Source organism: Drosophila bipectinata, chromosome 3L (assembly GCF_030179905.1).
Source record: "Drosophila bipectinata strain 14024-0381.07 chromosome 3L, DbipHiC1v2, whole genome shotgun sequence".
NCBI classification, from domain to species: domain Eukaryota; kingdom Metazoa; phylum Arthropoda; class Insecta; order Diptera; family Drosophilidae; genus Drosophila; species Drosophila bipectinata.
In genome coordinates, this window is record NC_091738.1 from 12003707 (window position 1) to 12025147 (window position 21441).

Genomic DNA, 21441 nt, shown 5'->3' on the forward strand with positions numbered 1-21441 from the left:
CTCTTCCTTGAAATTTTCAAAAAAATTAAAACTCGGCCGGTAACCTTATTTGAAATTAAACTCTTTAAATATTTAAATATTAATTACTACTACGATAAGTTTCAAATGTTATTCTTTATTCAAGCATTCGAAAACATAATTACCTTTGTTGAAAAAGTATAATTACCCCCTAAAGATAGTCGGGGGGGATGATTTGGTAACTAATGTAACTAATTTTATTTTGTTTTACTTAGTTTTTACAGGTTTCAATAATTTATCTTTTGTGTGTATGGTTTTGTTTTTATTTTATAATTAATATATAGTATAATAGCTGCAATAATATAGCTGCATTTGTGTGTGTTTCTTTTTCCTTTGTATATATATATAAATATGTGTGGATCTTCACTTTACAATCTTAAATGTTAACTACGCAAAATCTTTCATTTTTTTGTTCTTTTCTTTTAATATTATTTATTTTTTGTGTGCCATTGAATATGCTTGCAAGAGTCCTACGATAAACTTTCGTTATAATATATATATATATATATAAATATAGCTACAATATATTTATATCAATGTGTATAGTCAAAATGTGAAATAAAAAACTGTATTTAAAAATATGTTCCATTTTTTTTTGTTGTTGATTTTGTTTTTTGTTTGCCCTTGTTCTTATATTTTATATAAACCTTTTTTTTTGAAATATTTGATGTATATAATTCATGCTTTTGCGTTTAATTAATTTCATAATTATTAATATAAATTAAGCACTCGAAATTGCAGCTGCCTGAAATGCATGCTCGGCACTATGATGTGCTCGTCTCGGGCTTGGGAGCAGCATTAAATTATTCTCATCATAATACCCATTTAGTTATTTCGTTATTTTATTATGAACTTTATACAAAAACGCCTTCGCTTCGTCCTGCCTCGCCTACAGATAATACTCTAGTCATAGCAAAATAATAATAAATTAATGAGTAGCAATTAGGGGGTAAGTAAGCAAAGCTCGCTAGGCAAACACAAACTATTAGGGGGGGCGACTAAGAAGCGAAATCTAGGCATTTGCGTGATCTTCATATTGGCTAAGACATCGTAAGTTAAGCAGCAAGCATGATTAGTCGTTAAATAGTTCAATTCTGGCTGGAAGTACAATTAAATTAAATAATCCTTATCTACGGGTAGAGTGTCGCATTCTCCGTTTGTACAATGCACTCCAATATACATACATCTATATGCCGGCATCCATACTATCCCTAATAATTTGTAGATTTATTTTCTTCTTATTTTTTGTTTTTGTTCTATTCTAAATTTCATATATATTTTGCCTTGCCTCCTGCAGCAAGTGCGGGTGAGTGTTTTGTGTTTTGGTTTTGCTTAGTATTCTCATCTTGTCTAAATTGATTTGCAGAGCTTCTTCTTAAAACATAGTGTGTCCTTTTCATGTCCTTCAAGCTCAGCACACATTCACACATTTAATATCTTTATCTATATGCGTTTGCAGTTTGGAAAAACTCAATAAAAATTAGTGTCTGTGTGCCAAGAGTGTTTTCATTTTTTTTTTGTTCAGATGCCTAACCCTATACTCATCGCCCTTAGCTTTTACATTTTAACACTATACACTATAAAGAGGATACTTAAATTATTGCGACCATCATGTACTTTTTTGTTTTGTCTAGTTTTGTAGTTTTTGATTCTGAATGCCTTGGTCGTAAGTTTCCATCCACCTTCGATTAACGCAGCTGATTTCTGTTTAAAATAAAGAATAACAATTAGTTGGGGATTTATTACCTTAAAAAAAAAACATAAAAATCAAGAGCGATGATGAGATAAAAATTAGGAAACAAATTTTACTAACATTTTACATAAAAAGGTGACAAGGCGTTGCGCAACTTATAGTCGCTTGATTTCTGTTTCTGGATTCTTAAGCCATTCACTGACGTCGTCTCTTCCGATAATGATGATGATGATTTTGAAATGGATGATGGATGTTTTAAGGATGATGGTGGTTTTTTTTGGATGTGTGTGTGGAAAACAAAGTGTAAACGCTTGAACACAAAAATCACACAAAGCACCTCCTCACGGCCACGGCCCGAGTATTGTCTTTGTTCAGTTGCTTGCTCTCTACAATTGCTGTCTGTCCACTTATCTAGGCCGTTGTCTGTGGGGATGGAAAAAGTATAGAGGCGATGATCAAACGGAAACCAAAACACAAATATGATTTAATAAAAATCCAAAATAAACACACCAAACAGTGATTAATTATAAAATATTAAATGGAATTTATGAATTTAACTTTTTAAGATCTTAAATCAAGTTTAAAGAACCCACCTGAAGTACTGATCGTGCAGGGACTGTCGCTGGAATTCGGCGGCCTGTAAATACTGTATATATGTAATTAATGAGTTAGGATATTGATAAGGGAATTGGGAAACCTGTAGTTGGTCGGCATAGGACATGCGTAGCAGGACATCCGAATGCGGCTCCCTAGGTATAAGCATATTTGGCCGAGGATATTGACCAACATTCGCTATTATTAATATAAAAACAAGATTAAGGGATTAAAATTTTATCAGAATTTTTAGAAATTGGCATTTATAACGTAAACCTCAAGGGGTATACAAACTCACGTGGCAGTTGGAAACCGGCCTCCGGTGGTTGCGGCTGTGGATGCAAAGGCAAATGTAAATGAGTATGAGAGTGTGCATGATATTCTCTCGTCAATCGTATCTGAAAATTATCGAATATCGTAGAAAGTTTCAAAAGAGCCAGTGCTGCGTTACACAACGAACGTTATCTTTTTATGCGAAATGCGAGCGGTGGTTAGAAATATAATAGATGGTGGTTGTTGTTGGGTGACATGTATGTATGTCGATCCTGATTCTGGGTTAGGTGCTCGATCAGGGATCAAGAGCAAAACAAAGCATGGCATAATTGATATAATGGTTAGCACATATACAACATTATAATGAACGGCATGACATTAAGATACGTGCTTTTAATTTTATTTTTTTTTTTTGGGCTAATGTTTATGGGTAACTGGACACTGTGGTTAACAGGTGGTGGGTGAGCTGACAAGTGGACATAGTGAGTTGGTTTCGGTTTCGGTTGGCGGTACGATCGAGCTATGCGATCGGTTCACACGTTCCAAATACGATTGATTGAAGTGAATATGAGTCGAGTGGAATAAAAAAGATTTGTAGCCTACCATACGCACCATGTGCTCGCCCGGGTCTAACCCGACGTGGTGCGGCGGCGGAATTCCCAGGCGCTCTCTCTCCATCTGCGATATCGCTGGATTCGCGTACAGCGGGAACTGTGACGGATGAATGCCCCTAAAAGGATAAGAATAGTAAACAATATTAATAAGAATTCATTAGGATTAAGGAAAGGGATTTAAATATACCGTCGATAGTACTCCATCCAGTGCGGATCTAGTCGGGATTGACTTGCCGCAGCGGCTTGTGCGTTTTTGATTTCCTCCAGCTCTCTGTAAGGTTTAAAAATAATTAGATTTCAGGTCTGGAGTAGGTCTGGAATGGAGTGTTTTATGTGTTTCATGGCTGCGAGGGGTCATCTGGGCAAATGATAAGTAAGTTAGGCGTGAATTTCGACGTGCGACAAAAAAAAAAAGATCGAATTGGCGAGAAAAGCTGAGGGATTAGGGCTCGGATTAGGGAGTTCAAATGGGATGAAGTGTCAGTGCGATCGAGTGCGGGTTTAAATGACTTTGATGATGAAGTACAAGCGGGAAATGAGACTCTGGCTGGGGTGTTGTTGGTACTATACCTCTCTCTGTACATGGGGCCCATTGGATGATGATATGGCACCATCTGTTCAACAGGACTGAAAATGAAATTGAATCGATTTGAAACCCGAAACAAGACATTCTTTCTGGATAAGATTCCTAACACCTGGCCGAGGACCAGTTAGTCCTCGAGACTCACCTGAAGGCGACGTGGGGACGAGCGTACTCCGATAGCTGGCGCAGGGCGGGGGTGTCGGCATATGGTGGCTTCAGTTCCGCCTTCAGCTTGGCCTGTTGGGCCGCCTGCTGGGCAGCTGCTGCCTGTTGTTGCTGCTGCTGTTGTTGTTGTTGCTGCTGCTGCTGTGACAAGAGACGTCATTAGTTTCCCATTAGAATGGTCATGGTTCTGGACACTTACCTGACGCCTCTCTCGCTCCTTCTCGGCCAGCTTGCGGTCACGCTCCTCGCGCTTGCGCGCCAACTTGGAGTCGGCCACTGGCTTGAAGATCAGATCCGTCCTCGTGCACGAATTGTAGTCCCCGCGATCGATGTGCCGCACAAATCTGGAGAAGATTACAAAGTTAGGTTTGGTTCTTAAGTACTACATTTAAGATTCTTAGCTTACATGGCAGACTGGGAGCGATGGCATTCGGTGTCATCCGGTTTCGCTTCGGGGCTGGGACCTCGGGGTATGTTGTGCGTGGGACTGGGAATCTCCGGCTCTGGATCCGGCTCGATGTCAATGGGCACTGAGGAGAAACAGAGATTAGATGGTGACTCGCTTAAAAGGGTAGTGCTCTTACATGGCTCCGTGGGATGATGCGCTCCACCCAGTCCCGCCGAGTTGGCAGAGTGGGCGTGCGCCCTCAGGGCATCCATATGCGAAGTGGGCTTCAATCCGTGGGGCTGGCCATCTTGCGGCGCAAACGGCGAGCCGTGCGGCGGACCCGGCGGATAGCCCGGCATATGGCTGCCTGGATATGCGCCGGGCGGTAGGCCGGTCGGTGTGCCCGGGCCGCCCATTCCAACCGGACCGGGACCTGGTCCCGGTCCCTGCGGCGTCTTTGGCGTGGGCGGCTTGTTTGGTGGCATTCCGACTGGCTGCTGCTGCTGCGGCGGAGCCTTCAACTGCTGTGCTGCCACAGCAGCTGCGTGTTGCTTCTCCGCAGCAGCTGCTGCCGCGGCCGCTGCAGCGGCCTCCTCCTGTCGCGCCTGGGGGGGTGGTGGCGGTCCCTGCAGTCCGGCGTGATGAGCGGCCATCACAGCGGCTGGATCTAGCGGTCCAGCCGGTGGCGGCGGCTTCATGTAGGCCGGGAAACCGGGACCATAGGGCGTGTACCCGTACGGAGAGTTGAAGGGATGGTGGTGCGGCGAGTAGAACACCGAGGGATGGAGCAGCGGGTGCGGATATGGCGACTGACCGGGGTGCACTCCAATCTGGGGGATTCCGCCGCCCGGAGCAATCAGTGGCAGCGGGAGCGGCATCTGTGGATGGCGTATGACCGGCGGCGAGGCTCCGGGCCTCAGGTGTGGCGGAGGAGATGTGCCCAGGCCGCGTTGGCCTGGCTGTGGCGCGTACATCTTGCTCAGCGGACTGGCCATTAGCGACGCATTGGACACCGGCGGCGGTGTCATGTGAGGCGATTGCTGGCGGAGCAGCGCATGGCGATCCCGTTCCGCCACAGCGGCCGCCGCAGCGGATAAGGCGGATGAGGATGGGTGATGGCTGAGCGGCGACTGCGGTACCGGATGCAGTGGACTTTGCCGGCTGAGGCTGCTGACACTCGAGGCCGGGGAAGCGGCGCGATGGGCCGCCGCTGCTGCCGCCGAGTTCGGCACTCCTCCGGGGCCAGAGCTTCCAGGACCAGCTGGTGGCGCTCCTCCTGCTCCGCCGCCGCCACTCGTTATCTGCACGCTGGGACTGGCGCGACTGAAGGCGGATGAGGGCACCGTGCTGCTAGTCGTGGTCAGGGACACGCTGCTAGGCGCCATGCTGGCGGCCACCGAATGCGGCGTCACTGGCGCAGAGGAAACTGAGTGCGAAACGTGCGTCATGTGCGAGGGCGGGGTGCGTCGGCTTAGTGCGGATTCCGGGATACCTCCCAGTCCTCCAGGTCCCGCCAGCAGGGCGATCGGTCCGCCGGCTATCGAATGCGAGAGCAGGTGGTGGCTGGGATGGGCCAGGGCTGCGTGCGCCGGATGACCCGGTGGCAGATGGGCCAGATGCGGATGGATGGGCATGGGATGGCCGATGAGTCCCGGTGGCGGCGGACCATTGCCCGATAGGCCTGGCAGCGGCGAGGTGCGGTGTGGTGGTCCTGCCGCGGATACCGATCCTCCCGGACCCGATCCCGCCATTGTGGTGGAGGGCTGCGAGCTGGGCGGCTCCCTCGAACCTTGTGGGTCGTGCAGGGATCGTGGAGGTTGCTGCGCTGGCGACGGTGTCCGCACCGTTCCCGCCGGCTGTTGTTGCTGAGGTGCCGGCTGCTGGGGAGGCATTCCATGGTGTCCGGGTGGCTGGGGATGGCCCTGGAGCGAGAGGGGCATCGGAGCGTGGGGATGCATGCTCGGCGGGAGGTCGTGCGGCCGATGCAGCAGGTGTGGATGCAGGTGCGGGTGCGGATGCGGGTGCAGGGGAGACGGCGCCATCGTGGAGAGCGTTGGCGGTATGCCGATGGAGCTCGGAGCCAGCGACGCGGCCACCGACAGCGGCGGATGCAGGCCATGTTGGAGGCTCGGAGGTCCGGCTCCCGCGAGCGTGGGCGTCGGCTGGTGCAGCGACGTCGGCGGCGGCGGAGGCTGGGGCTGCGTCGGGGGGCCGCCGGGAGCCGATCCGTGGATGAGATTTTGCGGATGCATGCCCGCGGGCGAGGGATGCGGCGACTGGAACTGCTGCGGCGGCATCGACGGCGGCTGGGAGTTGCTGTTGCTACCCTGGCTGTCCTGGCCGGGAGTGGATCTGGCCGAGGCGTCGATCGGACTCTCCGGCGGCGGGCCGTACGGGGACGATTTTATCAGGTTCTCGCCTCCGTAGGGCTTGACATCGGCCTGCGAAACCGGAGGCATCGGGTACTTCAGATCCTGCGGCTGCGAGGGACCGTACTTTCCGGCCAACGGATCGCCGTACTTCAGCATCAGGCCGGTGGGTTCGAAGGGTCGTCCCAGCGGCGGCGTCTGCACCTCGTGCTGGTAGTGCGGCTTGGGCATGGCAATTCCAGGTGGCGGAGTCGCTCCCGGCGGCACCTGATGGGCCGGCGGCTGAGGCGGTGCCTGCTGCTGCTGGGAGTCCTGGGAAGTGGGCGGCGGCGGTCCATATGGCGACACGTTGTGCGGCAGATGGCCAAAGCCGGTCTTCACATCCGGTATCTTCAGCGAGTCCTGGTAGCCAGGCTTGTTGGGCGGCGGCTGGTGCTCCACCGGGTACTTGCCGACCTGCTGCTCCAGCATGTACTTCATGTCGTACTTCGCCGCCGCCGCCTGCATCTCCTGGCTGTACTTCAAGGCGTCCAGTGGCGGCGGTGGCGGATACTTGAGATCCTGCGGCACAAACTTCATCTCCATCTCGGGCGGATACTTCTGCGGTGTTGTGGGCGGCCCTGGCGGTGGGCCACTGGCAGACCCTGCTGCCGCACCCGCCGATCCATCGCTGTGCAGCTGCGGCGGCTGTGGCGGTACCAGCTGGCCCGGCGGAGCCCCGTACTTCAGCTGGGCATCGATAAGGTAGTTGGTGGGAGGCTGCTGCTGCGGCGGATGCAAGTGGAGTGGCTGCTCCGCGGGATTAACCTCGCCAGGGGCAACGGCCAGAGGATGCAGTGGCATTCCCGGGGGAACTCCTCCCGGCCCGTGCTTGAGAGCATCCTCGTTCTTGATCTCGATCTTCACCTTGAGGTCCTGCGGCTCGTTGCTGTTCTGATTGCAGGTGGCGTCCATCGAGTCCTCCATCGGCTCCTTCTTGATGTAGACCGCTTCGGAGGGCGGAGGCTGCTGAGTGGCAATGGGTAGCTGCGGCACCGGTGGCTGGGGTGCTTGCTGCGGCTGCGGCGGAAGCTGCTGCTGGGCGTTGGCCTCCTGCTTGATGGTGGCCAGCTTCTTCAGCATCTCCGGGTCGCTGTCGCAGGTCTCCATCTTCTCGATGGCCTCCTTGCGCTCCACCGAGGCGTTCAGAGCCTCGACGGTGGCGATCGTGGGCACCTTCATGGTGATGGGATTAGGATTGGGATTCGGCAACGGATCCACGGTGTTCGTCTCCACACTGCTGGGCGCCTGGATATTGGTCTCCTCGTCCATGTTCTTGATGGCGCTGTCCTTGCTGTCCTCCGTTACGGTCTCCGCCTTGATGATGGCGGTCTTGTCGTCCGACTTCGTCTCCAGATCGTTGGCGGAGATGTCGCGCTCCTCCTTGCAGCTACCCACCGTCGTCTCCTTGCTGTCCTTGGTGGACTGCTGCTCGGCGGTGGTGGTGTCCGTGGTGTTGGACTCGCCATCGTCCAGCACAGAGTCCGGCCGGCTATCCGAGTTCATGCTCTCGACTGGGCTGTCCGGGCGCTTGCGCTTCACTTGGTCCTTCGTGACGCCAGTGCCGGCCACGCCATCCTCCTGCGTGCTCGACTCCTGGCTGCTGACCTCCTGCTCGGTGCGCTTCTTCTTGTTCGGCGTATCCTGCTTGCCGCCCTTGCGCTTGGTGGCCGAGCTCTCCGCCACCGATTTGGTGGGAGTCTTGGGACTGTCCACCGATGAAGCGACGGCATCCGGTGTCTCGGAGCCGCGCTTGGGTCGCTTGCCGTTCGCCACGGTGCTGGTTTGGTCCTTCGATTGGTCCTTGCCACTGCCGCCGCCGCTGGATGAACCGCCGCCGCCCGCAGACGCAGTCGATCCACCGCCCGATCCGCCGTTACCGGCCGTGTTATTGTTGTTGCTGCTGGCGCTGCTGCTGTTGCTGCTATTGGTCTGTTGCTTATTTCGCGTCCTCATCCTTGAGGGTGATTCATCCCTTTTGTGGGTCAGACTCGAATCACTGTCGCACTCGCTGGCCTCGTCCTCGGTGAGTGAGCTGTTCTCCTCCTTGGAGACAGCGGGCGAGGAGCGACTCGCCGTCTCGGCCGCCGTCGCCGTCGTCGCAGCTTGTGGTTCCGGTGTGTCCTCCTTCTTGGGAGGTGTGTTGCTATTACTATTGTTGTTGCTGTTGCTATTGCTATTGCTATTGTTGGCCCGGGTGACGCGATTACGGCGCAGGGCGCTCTGACGTCGCCTCCTGTGCGGCCGATTGTTATTCGCGCCGGGTGTCTTCTTCCACAGATAGTAGAATTCGACCAGCTCCGGGGTATCCTTGTGCGGCAGCAGGTCCTTGTGGATGCGGAAGAAGTTCTTGCCGAACTGTCGCAGACCCTTGATGAACTTTTTCGTCTCGTCCTCGGTCCACTTCTTGTCGATGCCCTTCGAAACGGGGCACTTTACGAGTGCTTGTAGAGCTTTGCCTGGATCGTATCCAGAATCGTGGAGCTAAAAATAGGATTTCGATAGTGTTAAGGATCATGGCAAGGATCATCTCAGATTACTTACCACGTCGAGTGCGTTTATAGTGGTGTCGTCGCGACTGGCAGCCAAACAACCGTCTTCTAAACCGCCATCACACATTCCTTGAAATGCTGCCATGGAGCGAGCTGCCCGCAAGAACATTAACAAGTCGCCATCGGCCACAACGCCTGGACTCCATCTTGATTCCTCTAGTTCACGTTCATCGGTTTCCTTGTCGATGGGGAAGCTTGAGATTGGATTATAATCGGGCAGTTTTGCCTTCAGTCGTCATAGTCGGGATAGCAAACGAGAATGTATTGGGATTAGTTCCAGAATCACACTCCAGGATAACATTTGGTCAGTTAGTCACACACAAAGTCCACAAATCACAACCATACACACAGACACACACAACTACAAGAAACAAATCACTAATCTCACACGACGAGATGATACTTAGGGCTAATGCATGATTATGAATGAATAATGTATAATGTGTGCTACGGATTTCCTCAGGGGGTTCGGTACTTCTTGAGATTGAAGGTAGGAATACTAGGAAGTAGGAGCACTGGATAGGAGTTCTGAGGATTCGAACTATTTAGAGCCAATTGCATAAACGCTAAGAACTACAAATTATTTACAAGGATTAGGACATTATTTACAGAGGGAGGAGGTTAAGAACTAAGATTAAAGAAATTATTAAAGTTAGGATCGATCTTATAGCCTTAGGAAGTAAGAGTACTAAGGACAAGGCATTCAAGAAGAGGATAATACAAAGGATAATACTTTGAATTTCATTCAAAATCTTAAGAAAATTTTGTAGTTCTTTTTTTTAGTTTTTTTTTTTTTGTTACCGTGAGCTGATTTTTCTGATTTGTGAGAGTTATGTACGTACATAGACATCGTTTACCTGGTGGCCGGGACCCACTCGAATTTCTCCTTGAGTGGAGGCCGCCATCACCCTTTAAAAACACGCTTCCGGTCCAGTGTTAAGCCTTTTTATGCCCTTTACGATATGAAAATTCAACTGCAAATAGAAGAGAGAAAGAAAAGCATTACAATGACATGTCGGGGGGGGGCCAGAAGCCAACAGGGTTTTCAATAAAGCGATCAAGTTCATATCAACATGCATAAATAAATAATCCATAAAAATAATGCCATGTAATGTGCGGACTATGGAGTGGCAACAGCGACAAATGGAGCAAGTGGCCCGAGAGGAGTGCCATGAAATATGGATGGAACGGCATGGGATGGGGCATGGCTGGCGGGCACTGGAAATTAGGGGTTTACGTTGTCGGACGATTGAGTTCCACTGCCACTTAATCGCCTGCATATGTTAATGCTCGTCCGCCACGTACAGAGCTCTAGGGGATTGGCGGGGTATTTCGAGTACTGACAGGCTTTGCTTTTAAAAGTAGGGGGTCTTATGATGATAACACAACCTTATAGTAGGGCTATGAAGCTATCGTAACTAATATGAGATAATTAGCTCATCAAATAGTCTCATTTGTTTCATTAAACCCACCATAAATATTAAAATGTCTCTCCAAGTAGGGTATTCCCGATGCCAGTTGCCCAACTCTTTCTGCATTTCCTGCCTCGTTTTTTTAAGTCATTTGGAGTCTCTGGACTCTTGGGTGTGCGTGGAGCTGTAAACAGATTTTCCGCTCAAGTAACTCGGCGAAGTAAGCCTCCCGAAGCAACATACCCCCTACCATATCCCCCCAACCCAGAGGAATTATCATTAAATTTGCTTATGAATCAATATCATTGGAAATCCACAATGACAGCCAGAGACCCGGGTAGCTGAAACGGAGGAGTTTCATCAGGAATGCCGGCGGTGTTGCGGTTGTGTGGCAGCGGCACACAAATTATGGCAATTAAAATCAATTAATTAAATGCAGCGACAGCTACGGGAGCTGGACAGGCAGGCAGGCAAGGCTGGTCCACAAAAATCCAGATATGTATATACATACATATATACTGTAGTAGGTAGGTAGGTAGAGATATGTGTGTGCATTGTCGACAGATTTACACTCAATAAGGCACGACACGCCGCCTAAATGACTGACGTGGCGGGGCGGGTCGAGGCGGTGCGGAATCCCAGGGAGCCTCAACGCACAAACGGAGGTGGAATGAGCACCCAGGACCCGGGGGTTGCACCGTGGTCGCAGTAATCCCTCTCTGCACAGACATGAAATATTCATGACCAGCCATCCAGACCGACAAGGGGCGGAACATTTCAGTTTCTGTATTTTTTTTTTGTTGGTCTTAAGACCCCGACGATATATTTTCCAATGAATGTTTACCTATGAATAATTGTTTATCCGGCGTGTAAGAGCCAGGTTATCAATGGATTGTTATTGCGGTGTCGGTGTCGGTTCGGTTCTCAAAATACCATTAGCCTCGTTTGTAGAGCTTAAAATCAGATCAGTGCTATTCTGAGTCAGAACTGCCTGAAACTTTGAGTTTCTTAGTATTTGGACGTCTATAATGGACGTCTTTATTATTTATTTTTTAAAATAAACTTTCTTTATAACTAAAACTAACTTTTATCGGATGATAATCTTTTTAGAACTGCCTGAAACTTTGGGTTCCTTTGTATTTGGAGGTCTATAATGGAACCTTATTATTTATTTTTTAAAATAAACTTTCTTTATAACTAAAACTAACTCTTATCGGATGATAATCTTTTAAGAACTGCCTGAAACTTTGAGTTTCTTAATATTTGGAGGTCTATATTGGAACCCTATTATTTATTTTTTTAAAATAATCTTTCTTAAAACTTTAAACTAACTCTTATCGGATGATAATCTTTTAAGAACTGCCTGAAACTTTGAGTTTCTTAATATTTGGAGGTCTATATTGGAACCCTATTATTTATTTTTTTAAAATAATCTTTCTTAAAACTTTAAACTAACTCTTATCGGATGATAATCTTTAAAATTTTCGCCATAACCGAGACCAGTGTGCCCGCGTTTGGGGCCAACACTTATCAAACGACATCAGCAGCAACACCATGCTACCTCCTCCTCCTCCACCTCCTCTCGAGCCACTCCTAACCAGGTTGCTTGCTTTGGGCTGCCTGGTCGGGTTTCGGGATGGCAAACTTTTTTTTTATGAGGGAGTCGTGAGTGGAAAAATTTCATATAAACACACATAAGGTGGTAGTGGCAGTGGCCACCAGAGCGCAGGGCACGCGACCGAACAAATACCCGAGATCCCTGCCATCCAGTACCAGTGCTGGCAGTTTAGAGACTAAATAGTTAGTTAGTAACTAAATATAATACCAACTGAACTATAAAGATTAAGGTCTATATTCCCACATCTCTAATGATAAGAGACTAGAAAAACATACATATTTCTATTTTTGTGGAAAAAAAAAACTGGCAGCACTGACGGAAGGCAGCAAGTCCTGGGGCGCCTGGGGAGAAATTGTGTAATAACTGCTGGCAATGTGCTAAGCTGTTCCTCCCGCTGGAAAAACAGCCTGTGGGCTCTTAGCTCCCGGTGCCCGTGTCGGTGTCGGGCTCTGTTATAAAACAAATGTACTACAAAAAGCGATGGTTGTAAACGCACAAAGCCATAAAATCTGAAAAGACAAAACGAAAGGCACGAACTCCCAACCGACACACACACACACACACACGATGAGAGCCACCACCGAAAAGTGCCCTCTGCCGTGTCCTGACTCTGGTCCTGATCCCAGTTCTAGTCCCTTTTTTCCGCTTCCTTTTCCCTTCCGTAAAAATACCACAAATTATGGCACACACATACACATACACACACAGTGAAAGAGATGGCTATACTGGCGAGTGAAAGAGAAGGGTGTACAACGAAAGTCAGAGTCTGTTGGCTGTACAGTGACTACGTGACGTTCTCGAGTACTTGGCTCTCACTCGTTGTGAGTCACAGCCACGTTGGGTTGCCGCCAGGTTGCCAGTTACTTGGTACATACTCCTCTCCTGACTCTACCACTGACCTCTCCTGAATTTAAGGCCAATAATGCTGTCAGCTTCAACTGGCGTGTCCGTCTTCGCTCAATTAATGTCATCGCATATTATAAAGTAACAGTGGATTAACAACAACAACAGTTCCTGCCCTCCACCACCTCCTCCTCCGAGAGCTCTGGGGGATCTGTGGCTGGAAATTGTTTTCTAAACAGCCCATAAACATAAACGAAAACAAAGCCAGAAATGTAAATGAAAATAAAAACTTGGAAAGCCAACAGAAAGAACACTGAAAGAAAAAAAGGGGGTACTAAAATACAAATTAATTTTAGATTAACTAAGGTTAGTACTTGGTTTATAAGATAAGTACTTTAAAGAACTATTTTTCATAAATATTTATTTTTCTTTTTAGTATTTTTTTTCCAGTGCATCATAACAACATAGGCATTGGCCCGCAGAAAGAGGAAATTCAATAAACAATTTGTAGCATGAGTAGCGGAAAATTGTGTGTACGCACGCGGCTAAACGGACGCGAGTGGCAGCCAGATGGATGGGGGTTTTTCCAACCAGGAGGAGGAGGCTCCTCTATAGACATGGGCCTCGAGCGGTTCGGTTGTAGCTCTCCCTCGCTAACCAACTGGCTGCTTAGCCCGAGCCGAGTGTAATTTTTGAAATGGAAAAGCTGTCGTCTGTCGTCGTCGGGTCGGGTTTGGTAGCTTATACAGTCTGGAGGTCTCTCCCTCCCGGTCTATAGCTTAGCTTGTTTTTCTCTTTGTAATCATCGCTTGCCAATAAGCTGACTAATTGACTGACAAATAGGCATCAGCGGCAGCAGCAACCACTATTACGACGGGGCGTTAATAAGAGCGTCAGACAGACAGACAGGCCGACAGACAGACAGACCGACCTTATGCCGCAACTGTACATTAAGGGAATGGAGACCTTATCTTTATCTCTCAGCGAGAGATTATTAGGTTAGCTCCCCCAGGGCTGATGGCGGAGTTTAAGTGATATGGCAGCAGTAAATGAATTAGACCCCCGTCTGTGATTGAGACCCTTTTCCAAGGGTTGAAATAAGGTATATTATGGCCAGGCATCAGGCCATCCTTCAGCATCAGACTGTAGACTCTAGACTCGAGACTCGAGTGGGGTTCAATCGCTCTGAACTTGTCCAATCGACCGGAACTTTCAATTGAACCACTCAACCACCGAACCTTTGATCCCCTTTTGATATTTATTCTCTTTCAGTCTCTATGGGTATTTATTTTAAATATATCTCTTGATACTTTAGAGGGCTCTCTAGAGTTTATTTATTAATATTTATGGCTGTAATAGTCCTCACTACCCTAACCTCAGAGTTCACATTCCTCAGCCAGTCTATTAGGGCCTTCCATTTAATTACCACGTCGAACCACACACATACAGCATGGCCAATTGAGTTCGGGGATAGGGTAGGGTCTGTAGTAAAGACCCCTCTATAAAGTCAGTCGTGAGAGTGCGAATAACGGTGCCTGCATCTGTCCATTTGAAGGGTTCGTGTCAAGTACGGAAATCCCATTAAATGTTGGTAGGCACTAGCTACGAGTATGAGTGTGTATCTATGAGATAGCCCCTGGTAGGTACTGGTAGGTAGTGTAGATAGTGTAGTGGCCCGTGTTGTGAAAGCCAAATTTTCACAACAAGTCAAAACAGACGTCGTTGCCGAAACGAGAGAAAAAGAAACAAACAAAGGCCAGTTGAGTTGGGGGATTGGGAACTGGGTACTCTGGGACTGGGTCTTGGGGGGGATGACCAACAACCAGACACTCGACGTTTAACCAAAAAGCCATAAAACAAATTTCTCTTTTCTCCGCCTCGGTAATGGAATTGTTTGCTGCCGTTGGACACTGGCTCTGACTTTGTTCTGCTTGGTCTGGGACCTGGACGGGCAGCTTACAGTTGTTATGCCCATTACTCAACATCAACAAGAACATTATGCCACCGCAGTGGCACTCATGCTGCTCCATCCTCTTCTCCTCTCCTCTCTCTTGGAATTCCTATTCATGCTCCAATCTCTGCCACACATATACACGGACATGGGCATGCCACTCCACTTCTTTACACTCGCCACTCCACATGCTTTTCTTCATTCAACCCAAACGATTGAGCATCTATTCAAGCAGTCGCCTCCTCCTCGTCGTCGTCGTCGTCGTTGGAGGAGAAGATGATGATGATGCGACGACGATGGAGACGACGACGAGTCAACGCTCCAAAAGCCAAATAAACGACCCTCTCTGCCTCTGCTGGCCTGACTGCCTCCTCTGCTGAGTTCGCCCCTTGGGTCTGATAACCTGTCCACTTTAGGGTGAACTTTTCTTAAGAATAACTAAAGTAATGAAATATTATTAATAAATATATTATTAACAAAATATTATTGAAATAAATAGTTTAAAGTGTCAGCAATTGAAATAAATTATTGGGAATATAATTAGAGTTAAGAGACTTGGAATCTTAGCTATAAGAACTATAGAAATACATGTTCCTATAGTTCTTACATATATTTGTATATTTATTACAGTTCTTATATATAGCTCCATGCTTCTTATATTTTTTTAGTATTTATTTTACCGTTATAGACTTTTTTCTAATTAAAAGTTAAAACCCTTATAGGTCTTATATATATTTCTATAGTTCTTATATACAAAATCTAAGCTATAAGAACTATAGAACCTTTATCTCTAAATATTTTCTTCTATTTTATTTCTTTTATATTTTTCTTCTTCTAGTTCTTATATTTTTTTTTAGTTATTCCACCTTTTTAAACTTGTTTTTAGTTTTAAAAAATATACATATATATATTTTTATTATATCTTTTAAATCTTCACAAACCCCCCTTTAGTAATCAAACAAAGTCCACCCCATTTGCTAATCCATTGGCCCGATCGGCTGCAAACTGAACCAAAAACCGAGTGGGGTCGTCGGTCGGTCGTGTGCATCCGAAACGGAATCCGAATCGGTATCCCGAATCCCAAAAAACCGAATCCGAATCGGAATCAGAATCGGTATCTGAATCGGACTCTCCGCTCGTGTCTTTCTGCCAACTGGCAACTGGCGGCTGTCGGCTTCGTTTCATACGATTTGTTGGATTTGCTCATGAAGTTGTTAAACAGATTGTCGGTGTAGATACCTTCATCATGCCTCCCCTCCCAATCCTCTCCCCATCACTCCATGGCAATCCAGCCAATTCCCCCGTCTCTACGTCTCTGCGTCTCGGTTCGTGTGCCTGTGCGATTAGTTTTATGTAATTTTATCGAGTATTTTAAGGATTTTGTGGCTTATCCGCGCTTCATTTGGAAATTGTTTCGTGTTACTTGTGTGTGTGTGAGGGATGTGTATGAGGATGTGTATAAGGATGTGTAAGGATGTGTCTTCAAGTGGTAGAAAAAAAAGGAGCATTCCTCACAGGGCCACCGTCTGGCCTTTTTTTTCTTGCCGTCGGGGCTGGACTGGGTTGCTGTCCTTTTTGCCTCTCTAGTGTTTATGGAACTGTCGTTATTTGTTTGTTTGGCATTGCTCGAGTGCCTCTATATATATATATGTATGTGTCTGTAAATGAGCTCTTTGCATGTGTATACCCCCTCCAACCCACCAACCTGGTACTCTGGCACTCAGTTAATAGAATTACACACAACGCCAAAGATTTATGGGTCCATTTAACACGCTTTGCATTATATTCTCACCCGTTTCGGGCCATGTTCATTGATTTTACACTGATTAACACGACAAGCTTAATTATTCCTATTTTTCTCTTTTGCTTTATTAATAAAGAATAAAAAAAAATATATATATAAATAATAATAGAAACCGACAAGCGGAATATGGATTTTAATAAGCACTTTGTGTTGCTAATTATCTTATCGCTAAATGGAGTTAACACGTAACAGAGGGACCGTAACTGGGATTGCTTTTTAACACTCCTGCTAGTGTCTAGTGTTTGTCTAGTGATGGCACTGTGAGTGGAGAGTAGTTCAAGGAGGGGGTAGGGCTATTAAAAAATATTTAAAGTTAAAGACTCATCGTAGTCTTATTACTCATCGTAATATAAATATACAGTTTTCTAGATAAAGTTTCTGGTTAGTTTTCTGGTGAGGATTTTAAACTTAAGCATTGTTTTTCCTGCTATAACTCCAGTTTTTAAAGATGGTTCTCATCATAACTCAGGAACTACTCCAACGATTTTTCTGAAACTTTCTAAACATATATTTTAAAACATTTTAAAGATAAAACTGGAAACTTTTTAGTTTTATAAATTTGTGAATAAGTATTTTTTTACATACTTAGTAAAAACATACTCAGAACCAATTTTTGGCCAATTTTTACAAATATTTCTAAAAATAGTCTATATATTTCTATATTTATATAGAATAGTTATATAGAATTTTATGTTTTTCTGTTTTTCATTCTAAAACCCATGGTACAGCCCCCTAGAGCCTCATCATACCTAAGAAACTACTCTACTGATTGTTCTAAAATTTATACCACAATATTTTTATGGCATTTTCTAAGTAACGCTGAAGAGTTTTGTGAATAAATATTTTTTTCCAACAGAAAATGTCCTATTTTTTGGGTAATTATTTTAAAGATTTATTTATGAGATTTCTTAAAAATATGCCAAGATATGTCTCATATTCGATTGTAAAAAAATAAAACTAGTTTACTAATAATTTTCCAATACTCTTCGCTTATTCTCTTCTGATCCCAACTAATGTTTTCAAAGTAGATTCCCATCATAGCTCAGAAACTACTCTACAGACTGTTCTGAAACTTGAAACTGTATTGTGGAACATAGTTTACAAAATAAACCTAGACTGTTTTTTATTTTCAAGATGTTACACTGATGAAAATAACCATTTTTTTCAAAATATTTTCAATAAATGATAAAAATACTTCTTTTTTTAAGAAAAAGTCACTAAAATATTTCATTTTTAATAAAAATTAAACCTATCACACCCTCAAAAATGCCTATTTTTAACCTAACTAATATTAAGTTTATTTCAAGCCATAAAAAATATATAATCTCCCTACTAAAAACATGGAACTACGAAATTCGACAGCAATTAGCATTTAAATATTCATTTATTTTGCAATTAGCACATTAGGGGTTTATCTCACGCACACACCTCTAGGGCCAGAGACAGACAGCCAGCGAGCCATCCAGCTAGTCAGCTTAGTTAGTTGAGAAGGGGCTCAGACCCAAGCAGCAATGCTAATTAATTCGCTTATGTAATGGACAGTCCCAACACAGGGCAACGGGAGGAGAGTGGTGGTGGTGGCGGGGGTAACCTTCTAATCGACACCAATAAATCGACACTCGAGTCAAGTGTGCGGGAACGGATGGACGGACGGCCGGACGGACGGACGAATGGAGGTTTTTCAATCAGATAAGCAGCATTTATAAATTAAAAGCGCAACAAAACAGATTAATAAAAGTTCAACTTTAACGGCACCTTATAAATAAGCCAAATGACTAATAATAAAATATGAAAGCGGGCACAAAGCCCCCAAAAACATCAAAGGCATCTCGGGGCTGTGTAACAAAAACACTCGGACGGGAAAAAGCAGACCATCCGGTAGCAGTTCATTTCGTGAGGCAGCTACCTTGAGTTTTCCTTTTTTTTTTATTAAATAGATTATTAGCACGTTATTTATTAATTAAACACTCCAACACTCCAGTACTCTAGTTGCTCTAATCTCATAATCTAAAGGCCTTGGCACAGAGAGAAAAAACGTAGTTAGTTCCTCTCCTTTAGCTGGCCCTAATGTCTGCCTTTTCTCTCAGTGTTTCGAGGTGGGTGTGGTGTTCAGATAAGCCCGAGTGCTAAACAAATGGAGAGATAAGAGCCCTGAAAGGTGCAAATTGCTTGGGAATTTCCTCGAAATCAATCTCTTCTTTCAGATCCAGGCACTTCATTGGAAGAGGTAGAGGTACATAGTTGTGTGTGTGTGGTATCGTGTTTCTGGTAATCCCTGATTGTCTGGTAATCCTGCCGCCACTGTCTCGCACCTCAATGAATAAATCATAAGGTTCTGGTGGGTTATAACCTAGCTTATACAACTAATTTACGGCTGTTTTGTCATTTAAACAATATATCACACTGGCCTGCAAACAATAAAGCACTCAACTTCCTGGCATTCCATAAACAAATCTTCCATTTAAGCCATAAACTAGTTGGCTGTAATCGCCCTAAAAAGGGGGGAACTCATTAGCAATAACTATATGGGATCTGTTTGAAATACGAGCAGTAGCCTCCTCCAATAGTTTTCTCCATTAACCCGGAAAGGGATCATCCTCATCATCAGCAAAGTCTCAAATTAAGCAAACAAATGCAAAGTAATTAAATGTATTTGGATATAAGAGCTCACCATGAATCCAGGGATGATGTGCTCGAGTCCTGGGGGGGAGAGGAGGGGGACGGTTCCTTGAGTCCCGAAGTGTAACTCCAGACTCCAGATACTCTGGTTTCCTCCAGTTGCCAGACTCTAAAAAGACGCTCCAAGACTGGAATATGTTTTCTGGGTCGATGGCGGTGATGGCGAGGGTGGTGGTGGTGGTGGGGACTGCTGCCTGGTTCCTGTTGCTACTGATGGTATTATTATTGTTGTTGTTGTTGTTGTTACTCAGCGAGGGGGCAGCAAGCGGCCGGAAATGTATATTTTGGTTAATTTGCACAAACACAGCTGGAAGGCGATGGAAAGAAAATGACGTAGGTGAGAGACGATCCAAACAAGTTTTAAGAAAAAAAAATAAATAAAAATAAAAAATAAAAACAATAATATTTAAAAGAATTAATGGAGCAAGAACCCCATTAATGGCTTATGGCCTATTAAGGTCATTATTAAGTAGCTATACCTCATAGTTTTAAATAATTTTACTAAACTTAATCATAATTTATTTATTTTTTTTTTTTAATAAATATTTTCCCATCAACGTCAGCGGGCGGGAAACAGTTACGGGGGAAGGGGGTGGACCTGGTTGGTCAGGAGCATCCTTGGAGGGTGGCCAGGAATGAGAAACGCAGGCAGAGCAGAGCAGCGTCGGTGGTGCGGTCGGTGATGAGGTGGTGACGCCGACGACTGCGACGCAACAACGGTGGTGGGTTGTTGCCTTAGTTCTGCTTCTTCTTCTCCTTCTTCTAGCTGTTGTTGTTGTTGTTGTTTTTTGTATTGTTGTTGCTGACGCTGCTATTGTTGTTGCTGCGCTTGCGATTCCTTTTCAGCAAATTTGTTGAGCCTTCTCGTTCTTCGTTTGCATTGTTCTACCCCCCAAAATTAAAAAAAAAAAAAAGTTCATAATAGACTCCCCACTTTTTCAGTGATTTTCTGGTGATACCCCCCTTCTATCGCTCTCTCGCTCTGCCCTTCTTTGGCGTCGCATAAATTTAAATGATTTGCACGCTGCGCAACTTTGGAAATTAAATTAGTAACACACTTAGTAATAATTAATTTTCGCACACTTGTTGTAGATTTTTCCTTACGTTTTTGGGTTGCTTCTTCTTGATGTCGTTGTTGTTGTCGTTTTTGTTACTGTTGCTCTAACTGATGTTGTTGTTGGGCGCGTGAAACTCGTCGTCGTTTTTTTTTTTTTTCTTCTTTTTTTAATACTCTTCTGTTTTCAGTTTCTCTTCTTCTTTTTTTTTGCATACACTTTGCGCACACACACACACACACACGCACACACACAGACAGAGCAACGGACACTCACACACACTCATACACAGGCACGCACTTTTGGCTGCTTGCTTGCGTTTTTTATTGCTTTTTCACTCGATTCGTGCACAGTTCGCGGGGGCTTTCGCGTGCGTTTTCCAGCCACCAGCTGCAGCCAGCGGCGTTGCAAGCGTTTTCACCAACAATTGGGGCTATTTTCTTGGCTAAAATGCGTGCTTTTTAGCTCGATTTACAACAATTTCTCCGCGCTCCGCAAAAAGAAGCCACCATTTTGTAAAACTTTGTAAAGTACGGTAGCACTGCAGGGACCAGGGTGGCCACTCTGCTAAGGATATGGCCTAAAAAAGCCAGCAAAACGGTGGCGTAGCAGATGGCTTCTGTCAGTCTGCAAAATATTAATTCACAAAATAGAAAATATTTAATAATAATAATTAAAAATAATTAGGTTATAACTAAAATTACAAGCTAATTTATGACTAAAGCCATAGCGACAAGGTCTTACTTATAGTGATAGGAATAAGGTACCTATGTAGTTATTAGATTTGTTGT

The 21441-nt window shown here is 45.6% G+C and overlaps 1 protein-coding gene across 19 annotated transcripts; it reads right to left on the bottom strand.

Moving 5' to 3' along the window:
* Positions 1-192: 192 nt before the first annotated feature.
* On the bottom strand, positions 193-21190 carry Gug (arginine-glutamic acid dipeptide repeats grunge). 19 transcript variants are annotated; one of them, XM_043214238.2, is made up of 16 exons: positions 20700-21190; positions 19588-19902; positions 10146-10262; positions 9281-9514; positions 4525-9220; positions 4347-4470; positions 4140-4284; positions 3921-4081; positions 3763-3819; positions 3380-3463; positions 3182-3308; positions 2604-2703; positions 2409-2503; positions 2305-2357; positions 1832-2134; positions 193-1722 (listed from the first exon to the last, which is right to left on the bottom strand). In XM_043214238.2, the coding sequence occupies exons 3-15, from the start codon at positions 10191-10193 to the stop codon at positions 2119-2121; spliced, it is 5940 nt and encodes a 1979-aa protein (XP_043070173.2). In that variant the 5' UTR covers positions 10194-10262; positions 19588-19902; positions 20700-21190; the 3' UTR covers positions 193-1722; positions 1832-2118. The 19 variants fall into 19 exon arrangements, with proteins under 19 accessions (XP_043070173.2, XP_043070172.2, XP_043070168.2 ...); XM_043214237.2 differs by having other exon boundaries at positions 2305-2348; positions 3921-4078; positions 10131-10262; XM_043214233.2 differs by having other exon boundaries at positions 3921-4078; positions 10131-10262.
* Between the last annotated feature and the right edge of the window lie 251 nt (positions 21191-21441).